Source organism: Carya illinoinensis, chromosome 12, assembly GCF_018687715.1.
Source record: "Carya illinoinensis cultivar Pawnee chromosome 12, C.illinoinensisPawnee_v1, whole genome shotgun sequence".
NCBI classification, from domain to species: Eukaryota; Viridiplantae; Streptophyta; class Magnoliopsida; order Fagales; family Juglandaceae; genus Carya; species Carya illinoinensis.
The window spans coordinates 29,833,257-29,847,465 of record NC_056763.1 but is presented as its reverse complement, the minus strand read 5'-3'; the positions used below and the strand labels follow the sequence as shown (position 1 = coordinate 29,847,465).

The window sequence follows — 14,209 nt, the reverse complement described above, 5'->3', positions numbered from 1 at the left end:
GGGGCCCACCTCCAAGATGCGGTGGCGGATTCCCCCGGGGGCCCTCCCCCTAACCTATGGGGCAACTTTGGCTCGTAGGGTGCAAATAGGACCCCTAGTATTAACAACTATGGTTGTGCCGACTCGACTTGACTCCAGTCGTTGGAACCCATATTGAGGCATTTCAAGGTCAACATAATAAGTGGCCACGGAATAGGCGTCACTGGACGCCCTTGCTTGTGCAGTGACCTTCAAATTCACCCATCACGCCATGCTTTTCAATGACCCAATTTTTCATGTGTTCGTGTGTGCGCGCGCCCTCGGTTTGCATTATGTTTAGCCGGCAATTTCATCTGGCTGGGTAGCATTATCAGGTTAGCCAACTGTTTTGAATTCCATAATCAGATTGTATAGGTCAATCCAAAACTACCTTTCACGGGAAGAGGCTAACTTTCAGTACGACCAATGAGTATTGCAGAGTAAATAATAGCATTTCTTTTTATTAGTCGAGTAAATAATAACATATACAACGCTTCCCTCCTTTATCTCTGGGCGGCTGCATTACGGCCATCAGGCTGCGTTAATTTGAAAATCAAGCATTCAAATATCAGCTACTGAAGTTGCGATGGATGATACACAGGGGAACCAGTACCGGCGTCTACCATCTCTGTGGCCATCATCAATCATCGCAAGACCTTCCTGCAAAATCAACAGGTTTTCTTAAGCCCATTGATCCGACTATACCTATACTGTATTGGGATGAAAAAGAATGGGTAGCTAAAACATACATCTAGTAAAGTATCAAGGGCATCAATAGCACGACCAGAGGTCCAAGAGAACTGTCTCTCGACTTCATCAACAGTCACAAAGCCTTGAGCCTAAGAGAACATGAAAGGCAACTCAATTTTAGAAATCATATGTTTGAACTGACATAGAATGGATGAAATGGAGAAAAAAATAAAGGAAAAGCAAAGAAAAAAATGCCATAAAACAAGCAGCATATCCATAAGAGATTCACTGTGAAACAACACCCACTTATTGAAAGCTTAACGTTACATTTTCATCATCAAATAGTTGAGGTTAGAAAGAAATCAAAATAAGCTTTGTATAACATGTCACAGACTAGATTCATTTTGCAACAATTGCATTGCAGGTTCCCAACAGAAGACCTTAAACCTTGACCAGCTAGGTCCCACATTTTATTTGGCATACATATAAGCTTGTCCTACATCTCTGAACACTTAAAACTGCAGAAACCCTACCCAATAGATTAAAAAAAACACCTATCACGGTAAGAACAGCCATACTAAAACATCAAATTGACAACAGGAATGCACCACAAAACTGCCCTCCCATGTAGTTCATTGAGTTATATATCCAGCAGCACACGACAAAAACCAAATTTCCAATTAATCCCCAAGAGCCCGGAACTTAAAAGGTAATTAAATTCATCAAGCAACTATACCTGAAACCAGTTTGAGAATCTAATAGCAGCAATGAAATTCTGCTTAGAAAATTTTAAAAGGAAAAGGTTTAAGGAAGAAGAAACAGAAAATGCCAGGTAACCTGAGCCAGCTCTAAAATCTCATTATGGTCTTTGTTCAGCTCAGTTGGAACAGATCGAACAAGCTTTTTCTTTCCAACAGATATCACCTCAAAACCACTACCCAATGCCTGAAATTCATCATCTAGATATTAATATTATAACATCAAAAAATCAAAAGCATGCCAAATTACAAAGGAATGCATGCAAAGTACATAACTCCTAAAATTTCTAATCAATTTAGAATGAGACAATTTTGGTACCACCATAAGCTCAGAGTTACTGACATTCAACGAAGGGAAAACATAATTGGCCTCTGGAACCACCAGGGTAAGAGGCATACCCACAGTTCAACCAACAGATAAAAATGTGGCCTAAATGTAAGCATTAAGTGAATTCATCATAAGTTCTAGCAGCCATACCAAGAGAGTAATACTTCCACTTGTTTTATTGAAATTCGAAGAAACATATAGCCTCTACCCAAAAAGTACACGTGATGAGAGGTACAGGGTATGTTGAAACCCCAATACCTAAGCGAATTCAACCAAAGTTGTAGACATCAACTTTGAAGAAGCATATAGTCCCTACCCAAATACATGTGATAAAGTTAAAGGGTATGTTGAAACCACAATACCTTCAGCTTGCTTATAGCACGCAGGCAGTCATCCTCAGAAACAGCTCCACGGTCACTTTTCCGTCTCTGACGAAGCACATTACAGAGTTCCTGCAGGTTTATCAAGCCTCCATTGTGGGGTCTTGTTGCCAAGCAAATGTCAACAATTTGTACTCCTGTCTAGCCAAGTAACCAAGTTTAGTATTATTCTTTTTTAAATAAAATATCAAAATGTAGATTTTTATTCATAGGGAACAACCAGGAAATCGAAATAGTGAGTCAAAAAGAAAATAATTTGCAAGTGTTAAAACCAAAAATCTAGGCCAATAGACAGCTTCTTTTTTTTTTTTTTTTTGGGGGGGGGGGGGGGTCCCAAACAGCGAGCCTTATCTAATCTGAGATCTGCTAGAAACATGTTATAAGTTCCATATGTAGAAGAGTCCACAGATAGCACAGAGTGGAAAATGCAAGCTTTCTTTAACAAAAGAAGAAATTTTGTTTTATCATCCCTCAGAATTAGGAAAATGCAAGCTCATCATCTATTTCCCAGCATAGGCAAAGTGGTTACATTTGCATCTCTCTTTTCTTTCTTTCTTAAAGCGTTTTCATAATCTATTTTCTTAGTATAGCATAAGAAATGATAAGAGTGTTCCTCTCCTTTGCTCTCAATACCAACCGAGTTCATAGTAGAAGTCACCGATCCCCAAGAGCTCAGCCCAGAAACCCTTGTTGGAGGCCAAAGGATCTACTCCTACTTTCGCACACATTTCATGGAACTGCGATCTGAACGCCGGGTTCTTCCGTATATCATTCTGCACCACCAAGAGCAGAACTCAAAACTTTATAATAAAAATCAACACATATTGCAATTAAAACACGCAGATTTTCACAACTTTGAAACCCCAACAGGTGGATTAAGAATCTTCCACGTCACTCAAATGAACGGAATTCAAATTGCCAAGACTTTAAGAATGTTTGAAAGACACGGATTTTTTATGCCACATGATATTCGATAAGTTTAGCTAATCAGAACACAGAATTGACCTTGTGTTTGCGAGCGAATTCTTCAAGCTGGGAGCGAAATGTGGCCAGCTGCTCCTTCATTAAATCAGTTCTAATCTTGGCTACATTTTCGCCCAGCAACCGATATTGATCCTACAGATTTTTCGAGTTACATTCTTATTCACACTTGGATACTAAAAAACCAAAAGAAAAACTTAAGAATTATAATAATTTTAAATTTTAGGAAAAAATTAACGAACAAACCCTAGCTGTAGCGGCGTTCTGTAAGCCTCCAATTCCAGGTCGTCTTCTCATTGTTCTTCCGATTCGAGGCTGAGGAGAACAATTTCAGTACCAGGAGAGAGCTGCACGCCCGCGCGCGGAGATAGATTGAGTTGATGAATTGAGGTCCGACTGTTGAAATTTCACGAGGTTTCTCGCTCCCACTCTTTCTGAGGTCTTCAGCTCTTGCGGCGAAATATTGTAATTTCGACAGTTTTAGAAAGCTAGATGGTTGAAATACAATACACACCGACGAACTCTACAATAGTGGCGTCGAGATCCCGACGTAATTGGCCTTTTCAACAGGCATTGTCTATTTTGTCGCTTCTTGTAAAGTATGTATTACATTTCCGTGCGTTGCCAAAAATTGCTGTCACGTCTAACGGGTCTTGTAGACGCGGCAATCTCCGCTGCTATATAAATTAAATGGAAAATGCTTATGTAAGTGATTTTAAGTATATTTAGATTTTTTTATATTTTTTAAAAATATTTAAATATATTTAAAAAATCTGAAAAAAAAATAAAAAATAAAAAAAATTTTGACCGTGCGGTCAAATGGAGCGGTACACTCTGGGCGGCAGAGTAGCACCGTCCAAATTAAATTATAACCTTTTCTCAAGCTTGTTAACGATATTAGATTGCTATTAAGGAGAAGGAGCCTCTCACTTTAAATTTGAAATTTTGAAATGGATACTATTTTTATAAAAAACAAAAAATAGCATTTTGGCAATGTTTTCAAAAGTGATTGGACTTATATGTAAATATGCATCTGTTTCTCTTGAGGATCTCCCATTTCTGCTATTAAAATCTGATGGCAATTATAGGGTCAAGAACTTTTAGAGGTCAATAGTTTTGCACTCGATCTTCTACTTTTAAAGTGCTGGTCAGTGTGCAAGCCATTAAAGCTCCACAGCAGGCTAGCAAACCATCCTTTTCCCCATCACAAGCCTGGAAACCAGGACATAATTGTAATGCGGATTAACAAGTCTCAGAGTTGACATATAAGGAAAAGAAAACATCCTTTCGAGTGATAAATTTCTCAGGAAACTGATATTCTGTATTTTGTAATTCTTTCTACACCAAAACTGTTGTACAGAGTTATACATATCAGTATTACAGCATCCATGCTCTAACTGGAAAACTGCAATTCAAAAGAAGCTACAGAAACCCAAAAATTTTTGGTGTGAAATTCTGTAAAATCTAAACCACTATTCCATCACTGCAGCGGAGGAAAAAAAAAAATCCAGTGAAATTCAGTGGATGGAAGTTCTTTTTGTGCTGAAGAATCTGTCAATATCTATGTTGATATTCCTGTAGCTTCCTTTGGTACCAAAAACAGGAATGTGATTGGAATGAAAGTGCAAAGAACTTGAACGGCAATGCCTAAAATAAGGTTGTCAAAAGAACCGGAAGAGAGATTCAAAATCGAAGCCAATCCAGCACTCACGAATGATCCAAGGGTTGATCCTAAGTTGTTTATCGACATAAAAAGGGCAAATAAAGTCCCTTCAATTCCAGGAGGGCAAAGCTGTCCAGATAAGATAAGGAATGGCATAAACCTGCAGTTCATGAAAAATACTCGAATTAGCAAGGATGATGGAAGTTCCATAAACTCCTCAATTTCAGACACGTGGTCAGGATTGAGAATGCCCGCATGCAATGATATAGGCAGACAGTTGAATGGGTGAATTCATAACATGAGTGTGATAGAAAAACAAACGCACATTAATATAAAATTTATGCAAATATTCTAGATCTACAGATATTTACAGTCCCACATAGAAAAGATCAGGTGAAGAAGACTGCAGTAAGTGAAAACTGAGTCATACTTGAGTTGATTGACTGCATCAGTGAGAGCTGATCCACAAAGCACCATAATCCTATCTGATATTCCGAAGGCAACATTCACTCGAGATACTAACACGATATCTAGGAGACTCAAGAAAGACAGACTAATATGAGCCAACCTGCATAGAAAATGATCCAAGCATTGTTAGAGAAAACGAAGGGATCTACCAGGCATAGAAACAGTTGGACTTTGTAGTACTTACGCAAGGATTCTCCGTAACTTCATTTTCTTGAAGTATTTGTTATAAATGAAGGTTCCAAGCATGAGGCCTAGCCATCCGACAACTCGTACTGTCCCCAAGAAAGATGCTTCCAAGTTCAAGAACTCTGTCTGGTAATAGAACATCACTGTCGAGAGATTTGGAACGGTAACATGTGCTAAGAAAAACCAAGTCATTGGTCTGGTTTTCCCAAGAGCAAAGTTGAAGTCAAAAGTAACCGTGATTAGAAAGAATTAAAAAATCCTTGTAATAAAAATGGCATATATAACAAGTCTAGGGTATCAATTAGATTGACAACAAGGGCAAGTAACAATGGGGAAGGCACATTTAAACTGCACTTCCACCTGGTAGATATAGGGAAACACTTCATCCTATAAGAAGCTTTCACCCAATCCTGGACCATGACACATTATGTATTTGAGTGATAATGACAATCTCAATTGGTTTCCTTAAAAAGGGCAGAGCTCTAGAGAGCAAGTCATCGGTATGTGTCAAGTGACACGTAACCACTATGATATTAATTCATTGAGTGGGAGTTTTTCTTTTATCTACCTCAAAATGATTGGCTGCTCAAAGGCATGACACAAACTGTAAGTGGCTGCTTTCATGGAGTGGAACCACTGTACTGCCAAGAAGTCAGCTTTTTCAGGAATCTGGGATTTATGAGGAACAATTGCTGCCCTTTTGTTTTTCGCTGTGCTCTTCTTTCTTCTTGAAGTTCTGATATTGGACTTCTTTGCCACTAAATTATCATCCAGTATACTACTGTTTCCATTGACCTTGTGGGACTTTCTTGGATTAGTAAATTCAGGCGACACTTTGCTGCCTACAGAATTCTCCTTTACGAAACCGCAAGATAGTAACTGTATGGCTGGAAGTATAGAAAAAAGAAGAAAAACTGTATCTATCTGCAAGTTGGTTAATGCAAGTCCTCCTAGCAGACTTCCACATATTCCTCCCAAAGCCATTGCCAACCAAGATATTGACTGGAGATCTCCAGAAAATGAAGTCCTGATCAAGTGCAGTTGTGAGATCTTAGTCTTAACTTATATTAGACTATCAATACTCATTTTAAATAGAATAATCTACTAGATGTAATTTCAGCATCAAAGGTAGTTTATGTAAAGAAAAGATCTGCTGGCCAATACTAAACACAAGCACAAGATATTGCCATCATTTTGAGTTGGTTCAGATCATATTCCACCATGCAAAATTAATTGGGCAAATCTACTATTTTTCCTTTCACTATTATGCCAAGTCCCCAATATCAGAAATCATACACTAAAGAAGGTAAGGCTGTATGCCAAATGAATCTTATGCCATTGACAGGCAAGCTAGTGGTCAAGTCAATATGCACTTAATGTTTTTTTGATAAGTAATATGCACTTAAATTTTACAAAGAAAGAACGGAAATGAAACCTGAACTGTTCACATACCGCTCAAGCCTTACTGCCTCAGCGATCATTGCATCAACTATGACATCCGCCATAGCTGAGCCCAGATTCTGCACCATTAAGAAGATCGTGAGGTGCCATCTGGAATTCCTCAGGGTTGCATTTAGGCCTAAAAAGATCCATGGCACGAGAGATAGCACAGTTGCTATCACCAAGTATGGAATCCTTCTTCTCCCTTTAATAGGGATACAGTCAGATAGAATCCTGCATATGAGATAAACCAACAGACTTGATATATTCTTGACGTGTACAAATATATTACAAGTTTAGAAGACAGCATCACACGCACACCTATTCTAATCATTCAAATTTAACTAAATCGTTCCAGTTTTGATTTTTGACTCGATGAGAAGAACTTCTTTATGCCTTAAATTGCTCTAACTCTAAGCCAAGGCGGAATCACTTCACGTCCATTGAATGCAAGGATGGACATAGAAACCTAGATATCTCCACTATCATGCACATAGAAAGACACATACGCATGTATAGGTTATGTGCACGTGCATATATGCAGCTTCAAGTGCCTATACTGCGTAAAATAAATATACATACCCATATAATGGTTTGATGCTCCACGGAAAAAATGCTACCGAAGACACAAACTGGGATGCCGAGGGCGATAACTTAAGCCTATCTTTCAGCTGGTAGGAAACTGCTGTCCATACAAAGGATCTGAATCCCTATATTAAAAAATTCATAGTAAAAAGTCAGGTTGGTGAAAATCGCACATAATATGGCAAGAATCTATATATCAGTGCGTACAAAACATTTTGATCGCTCAAAAATTTATGCTCGTTCTGCATCATTGGGTGAACATATTAGAAGTACTTATTTTGGTCCAGAAAAAAATCAACGACAATCACCTGAGCCACACAGATCTCCGAATCCCAGAAACCATAAGAAAAAGAAAAAGAAAAAAAAAACCAATCTATTCGGATTTCTGGACAAAACAACAGATTTTCGCTAAGAGATGGGGAGAGGGATGAAGAATGTGAACCTGGGTGAAGTAAATCAAGCAAACGAGCCAAAGAAACGAAGCCCCAAACGCTGCCTTCAATTGTTTCCCCCAATCTATCATGTTTTCGAATTCCAAAAAACCTCTTCTATCTCTCTCTGTTGTTGCTGTATAATTATCACTGTTTTTATTTCTGGCTATTTCATTTCTTCATTTAATTCTCCGAGTTCTCCATTTTTGGATGGAGGGTGTTTTTAACCTCTTCAACGGTTTGTCCCTGTAGCGTTATTCAGAACACGTCCACTGTTCCAACGAGATCTCGCCACATCAGCATATGGACTTGGAACGGTCGCAGCCGTTGAATCATGATAGTTTGACTTTTAGATTTTTTAGTATTATTTCTACGTTTCCTTATTTTCAAGCCTATTTTTTTTCAATATTTTTTTTACCAAAATTAAAATATCCATACAATTTCAATTAAATCATTTATATTTTATTACTCCATACATTATAAAAATATTATTTCTGATCCCTAAATACTTATAACTTGTAGAGGTTGTTTGGACGGTGAGTTAATTTTAAATAAAAGTTGAATAAAATAATATTACAACATTATTTTTTAATATTATTATTATTTTAAAATTTAAAAAAGTTAAATTATTTATTATATTTTATGTAAAAATTTAAAAAAATTATAATGATAAAATGAGATGAAATAACTTCTCAATCTAAACAGTACCTTAGACTAGAAGTAGATTGCTTGCAGGTTGATTTTGAGTTTCAGAACCAATCGCCTTTATTAATGTAAAATCAATGCGATGTTCAAGGATGCCTTGGTTTTATGTATGCAATAACTATTTTTCTCGAGCTCATTGCTGAAGCTAATGCATCATAAAAGCACCAGATGAGAATCATGCCAAACCAAGACTCCCTGAGCCACAATGCCAACAGATAAAGATGCAAGTTATGGAATTTGTACAACACCAGCCTGACATTTTTAGGCTGGTTCTAGTATAACATTATAAGCAAAAGTTCGGGTTTATAATTATGACAAGAAGCATAAATAAACTCACTCTACATGGTTCCAAAAAAGCATATTAGATCAAGATGTTCATTACATAATCACATATTTATGGTAAACAACCGCGATCTATATCTCGCTTTCCTTTCGAGTTCAAGCATGTAGGAACACACACCGCGCATCAGTATCAAATGCAGTAGGTTGGCACGGTGGCAGGTCTATAAACGAAGGTTCTGACTGTGTGAGAGTAACCTGAAAGATGATTATAACTGAACTTGATTCCTGAGCTGCCATCACCAAGATGGGTACAGTGTTCATGAAAACTGCTGATAGGTCGTGCCAGGCACGCATCCCAGCGGTCACTCTCGGGCATTGTCTCAGCCACTGTGTAAATCCCCTTAGCATTGGTGAATGCCTGATAATTTAACACTTCCCCGGATTTTGTGATGCAAAGAACAGCTACCTCAGCACCTATATCAGATAATAAAACAACATTTGCAACTCACTGAAGAATAGCACAAGCTAAAAGGTCAAGATTTGGTCTTTGCATAATTTTTTTTACAAGTAATCTCCCAAATTTCTTGGGCAAGTGATCTATGCACAAATATTGAACTGCATTCGAAATAAAAGTTGAAAGTACTAAATGTTCGTTGTAGCTTTGTCCTTAAGTTGATAAAATCAACTTCCCCAGGAAACAAATATCTTCCACTTTGATCTCTCAGCGTTTAAAACTTTAAACCAACCAAGAGGATTGAAGCACCATGAAACAAAACGAATTACTAAAAGTTGTGACTAAATCTCATTGATAATGTTTCCAAAATTCTTTAGGCTACTTATAATGGTGCGAAATCAGTAGTGTGATTCAAAGTTGTGTAAAAGACGTGGAAAGATATTTGCAAAGCTGTCAGAGGCATAGAGTATATGTTAAGAATTTTTTGCAGTTCCCTCCATCCGTCCTCCCATCCCTCACTCACACATGAAACACTTCTTTTAAATCTGTAGGCATGGAAGCCATGTCTACAAATATCTTTTTTGATCAGTCCATGTCCACAAATATCATTCCAATCCATCCAAATTTTTCCAAAAATCTTTCCTTCTATACAATCTCATTGATTCCAGTTAAATTTAAAAAATTGGAGAGATTATTTACAACATAAAATAGCTAGAACTTTGATGGCCACATGCCCACATCAAGAAAAGCCATAAAAGTTTTCATCCAAACTACCATGGTTTTCTAGGCATGCTTGGGTAATGAGATAAGATGAAAATTCTGTAAATAGTTGTGAAATAGTTTGAGTTAAGATGTTTTATTGGGTTTTGAGAAATTAGAGAAAAAAGGTTGAATAAAAATATTATATAGTTAAAAAATTGTTTGAATATAATTTTTTAATATAAGTTTTATTTTAAATTTTTTTTTTGTATTTTGTTTGAAAGTTTGGAAAAATTGTAATGATTAGGTAATGATAAGAAGAAAACATTGAAGATTTGAAATTGAAAAGTGTTGTGTTTGAGTGATGTTTTAGAAGGAAATTATGAGAAGTTTTGAGATCTCATCTCACTTCCCAAACATGGCCTAAAATTTTGAAACTCTTAGCTCAAAATCATGAATTAGCCAGGTAGTGGCCCTAGGACGACTTGAAATTATCAATTAAACATAAAAAGAACGAAGAACGTCTATAGCTTGCACAATGCGTCTATAGCTTGCACAATGACTATCACAGCCATAGATACTCAAGAGCAATGATCAACAACTACATGAAGGAAACTTGAAGCTCTTTGTAGGCATCTTTTTCAAAATTCATTGAAAGAAGGTAAGAATAGAGTTATGATTCATAGAACTAATCAGTCCTCCGTATGCATTTTCAGCACTCGTATGAAGTAAACTAGAACGAAACTGCATCAGAACGTGTTATAGCAGCAGCAGAACATATGCCAATACTTCACTTCAATTTGACACTAGATAAAACAAAATGATGCACGTCTCCCACTCAACAATAGAAATACGCATTCCTTTCCGCATCAAACAATTCCAAAAGTGTGATATTGACATGAGAAGATAGCAAGATTCCCGCATATGAACAACATTGAATTGGAGAATTAAGTGCTCAATAATATAGATCACGAAGAAAATTCATGGTGGGAATTTGTGAAATAAAATCACTCCATATTTTACATGTCGATCAGAGCAAATTTGAAAAATTGAAATCACTGAAAAACATCGAAACAAAGACCCTGAATCTGTACTTACACCTATGAAAGGGAAATACCTATACCCAGTTCATTATACCACCCATCACCCAAAGCACAATCATTACAACTATGCATTACCGTGCAGAAAAATTTAGGTATGTATAATTTTTTTTTTTTAGAAAACAATATCCTTCAAAATCCGTGAATTTTTTTTTCCTAATTTCCACTCACAATATTAATGAATTGAACCTAATTAGAATGGTCAACGAGCTCATAAACTTATCAGCAGGTTAGCAACCACAAATTGGCGAAAGCCGACAAGGATCAATTTTTAGCATAGCCCATATCAGAACCACCAATCTAGGAGATATCACGACCCAAAACAAAACCCAAGTACCAAAATTAGACAGTTGAATACAAAATTAAAGTTAACAGAGAGAGAGAGATGGTAACCTTCAAGAACATGATCTTCGGGTCCAATGGAGGAATCACTGCAGACGTCACAGACAACTCTTCCATGGATTTCACCAGTCCAAGCTCTCACGCCAGATATAGATACGAACAAGGTAAAAAGAAAAAGGCTCATCACCACCTTCTTCTTCTGAACTTCCATGGCGTTGTCTTGGCTTTCCAGACCTCCACGGGCACGGCTTCTTCGATATATTTATATGCGGGCCTTACAGATCGCCGTGTTCGGTCAGTTTAATGGGTTCGCATCCTCTGTGGCTACTGGAGGGTCCAGTCCGACTCGGCTCGTTTGTATCGTATGTGTCGGCAGTGGGAAATAGATAGCTGTGGGTGTCGGCTCCGAAATCCCCAATCCAAACAAGCCCTGTGATTTTTTCATCCATCTTTTTCTCCTTTTTATCATTTTTCATTGAAAAAATCTATTTGTCATCTTCACACTTCACACACCACACTTATTTTAATTTTTTTCATTTTTTCTATAATAAATATGTAGTGTGTGGATGATAAATAAAATAATTTAATTAATTTAATAAAAATAAAATAAAATTAAAAATTAAAAAAAATAAAAAATAATATTTTAATATATAAAGTGTGTGGTGTAGGATGATGTGTAGCATTTCTCTTTCCCGTTTGTTTCCAACAATACTACAATTACCATATTGTGTTTTCAAATTTTTTATAACTATAAAAACTTTTGCTCTAGATATAGTTTTAAAATGAGTGACACTCCCAACTGATCGGGTGTGAGTGTTATTTTTATACTCTTCAATCATAAGCGGCCACATAGACATTTCAGTAAAAATAATTTTACAAATCTCTTTCACTCCCCTCTCTTCTTCTCTCCCCAAAAAACATTATGCTCCTCGTCTATCCCCCAGTTCTCTCCCTCTCTCTTTCTTCTCTCTCTCTCTCTCATATTGGACTGTAAGATATGCTCTTTGTGCAGTACATGAAACTGTGGCCATCATCAAAACTTATGCACGAAATATAGCCACATATATAACCAGCGCTTAACTCACAACAGAGAAGCTGTAGTTGTGCTTTGTTTGAATAGGTTGTGTCTACTGGGTCAAAATCTTGATTTGGAAAATGACTCAGCAAAGCTAGGAAGTTTTGAGTGTGATTGTGGAGGTGATATACTTATATTTTCTTTTCGCTTTCAATTCTTTAAGCAGTAGATTTGAGCCAATTTGGTTTTAAGGGAGAGAAGGATAATGGGATGTCTACCATTGGTATGTGCCGAAAGCCATGTGGAATAATAATCTGTCAATGTTCGATTCCTAAGAATAATTAGTAGAGTGGATTTTTCCTTCTTGTGTGGAGCTTGTGATTTCGTTGGTCATTTGAAAAGGAAAAGGAAGTGAGAATTTGTAAATTATAAATCCATTGTTTATATAAGATGAATACTGCCATTGATGTCATGTACAAGGATAATTAACTAGTAATGTAAATGTTATGGCAATTACATTTATTATTATGCTTTATTAATCTGACCTCTCTTGTTTCTATGTGTTACGTTTGGATGGATGTAAAGAAGCTTCTGGATTAGTGAAGCCTCATGACCAGCACGTGTCTGTAAGCTACTTCAAACCGAGGCCAAGTTTGAGCCGTAGGATCTGTCCACGTGGAGCCATCTGTCATGCCATATAAATGCATCGTTTCAGCTGTATTCTTTAACCTAATTTCATTTTGTGTATTCGGCTGATTGAGAGAGGGGGGGTCCGAGAGAGAGTGAAGAGAAGGGGGAAACTAGGGTTCATGTTTGGGAAGAAAATCTTTGATTTTCTTGAGTGTAAATGAGTGCTCTGTAATCTGAGAACGTTTCTGAGGCTTCTCTGTGATGGATATTGATATCAATAAAGCTCTGAGGCCCATTCCTGCCGTGGACGTAGACCATTAGGGTCGAACCACGTAAATCGGTTGTGTTCTTTCTTTCTTGCTCTATTTTGCTTATTTCTTTATCTTCTTGATTATTAATCTTGTTGTATACGATTCCTGATTATTATTTGGATCTGTTTGCATATTAGGGTTTAGTCATAAATCTGTTTGGCTCGTTGGTTCTGTCTTGAATAAATCAGTATATGTTTTCAATATCATTACCTGTAGTACAGTTTGTATATGTATATGCTTAAAGGTTACTCTGAACATATCTGTATAGAGTTTTGCATTCGTGTTGAGACTTTGGTATAAACAGAGTGTTGTACTAAAGGAAAGACTCAGGCATATAACATTACAAGTGGTATCAGAGCCAGGTTGATGGGGACCATGAGGTTTGATATTGAAAAATTTACTGGGGAGAATGATTTCGGGCTATGGAGGATTAAGATGAGGGCATTGCTAGTCCAACATGGACTGCAAGATGCCCTCCTAGGTGAGAAAAAGAAAGGATCTTCCTCGAAAGAGGAAGATAAGGAATCTGTCCATAAGGACATTCTCCAAAAGGCACACAGTGCCTTAATCCTATCCCTTGGGGATAAGGTCCTGAGGGAAGTGGCCAGTGAGGAAACTGCTGCTGGTATATGGCTCAAATTAGAAAACTTGTATATGACTAAATCCCTAGCAAATAGACTTCATAAGAAAACCAAACTTTATACTTTTAAGATGACCCCTGGAACTTCAATAGGGCAGCACCT

The 14,209-nt window shown here is 37.1% G+C and overlaps 3 protein-coding genes across 4 annotated transcripts; all 3 read right to left on the bottom strand.

Annotated features, from left to right (window-relative positions):
- Window positions 1-451: 451 nt before the first annotated feature.
- LOC122289616 (vacuolar protein sorting-associated protein 22 homolog 1) lies at window positions 452-3,713 on the bottom strand. Of its 2 annotated transcripts, XM_043096770.1 has the most exons (7): window positions 3,402-3,708; window positions 3,180-3,290; window positions 2,812-2,947; window positions 2,157-2,311; window positions 1,546-1,653; window positions 768-857; window positions 452-678 (listed from the first exon to the last, which is right to left on the bottom strand). In XM_043096770.1, exons 1-7 carry the CDS (start codon window positions 3,450-3,452, stop codon window positions 580-582), a joined length of 750 nt encoding a protein of 249 aa, XP_042952704.1. In that variant the 5' UTR covers window positions 3,453-3,708; the 3' UTR covers window positions 452-579. The 2 variants fall into 2 exon arrangements, with proteins under 2 accessions (XP_042952704.1, XP_042952705.1); XM_043096771.1 differs by lacking the exon at window positions 1,546-1,653 and having other exon boundaries at window positions 3,402-3,713.
- Window positions 3,714-4,440: 727 nt separating this feature from the next.
- On the bottom strand, window positions 4,441-8,187 carry LOC122289842 (probable folate-biopterin transporter 4). Its single transcript, XM_043097182.1, has 7 exons — window positions 7,940-8,187; window positions 7,495-7,622; window positions 6,925-7,146; window positions 6,041-6,499; window positions 5,471-5,668; window positions 5,249-5,386; window positions 4,441-4,978 (listed from the first exon to the last, which is right to left on the bottom strand). The coding sequence occupies exons 1-7, from the start codon at window positions 8,018-8,020 to the stop codon at window positions 4,717-4,719; spliced, it is 1,488 nt and encodes a 495-aa protein (XP_042953116.1). The 5' UTR covers window positions 8,021-8,187; the 3' UTR covers window positions 4,441-4,716.
- Window positions 8,188-8,869: 682 nt separating this feature from the next.
- On the bottom strand, window positions 8,870-11,922 carry LOC122289843. Its single transcript, XM_043097183.1, has 2 exons — window positions 11,562-11,922; window positions 8,870-9,389 (listed from the first exon to the last, which is right to left on the bottom strand). Exons 1-2 carry the CDS (start codon window positions 11,719-11,721, stop codon window positions 9,106-9,108), a joined length of 444 nt encoding a protein of 147 aa, XP_042953117.1. The 5' UTR covers window positions 11,722-11,922; the 3' UTR covers window positions 8,870-9,105.
- Between the last annotated feature and the right edge of the window lie 2,287 nt (window positions 11,923-14,209).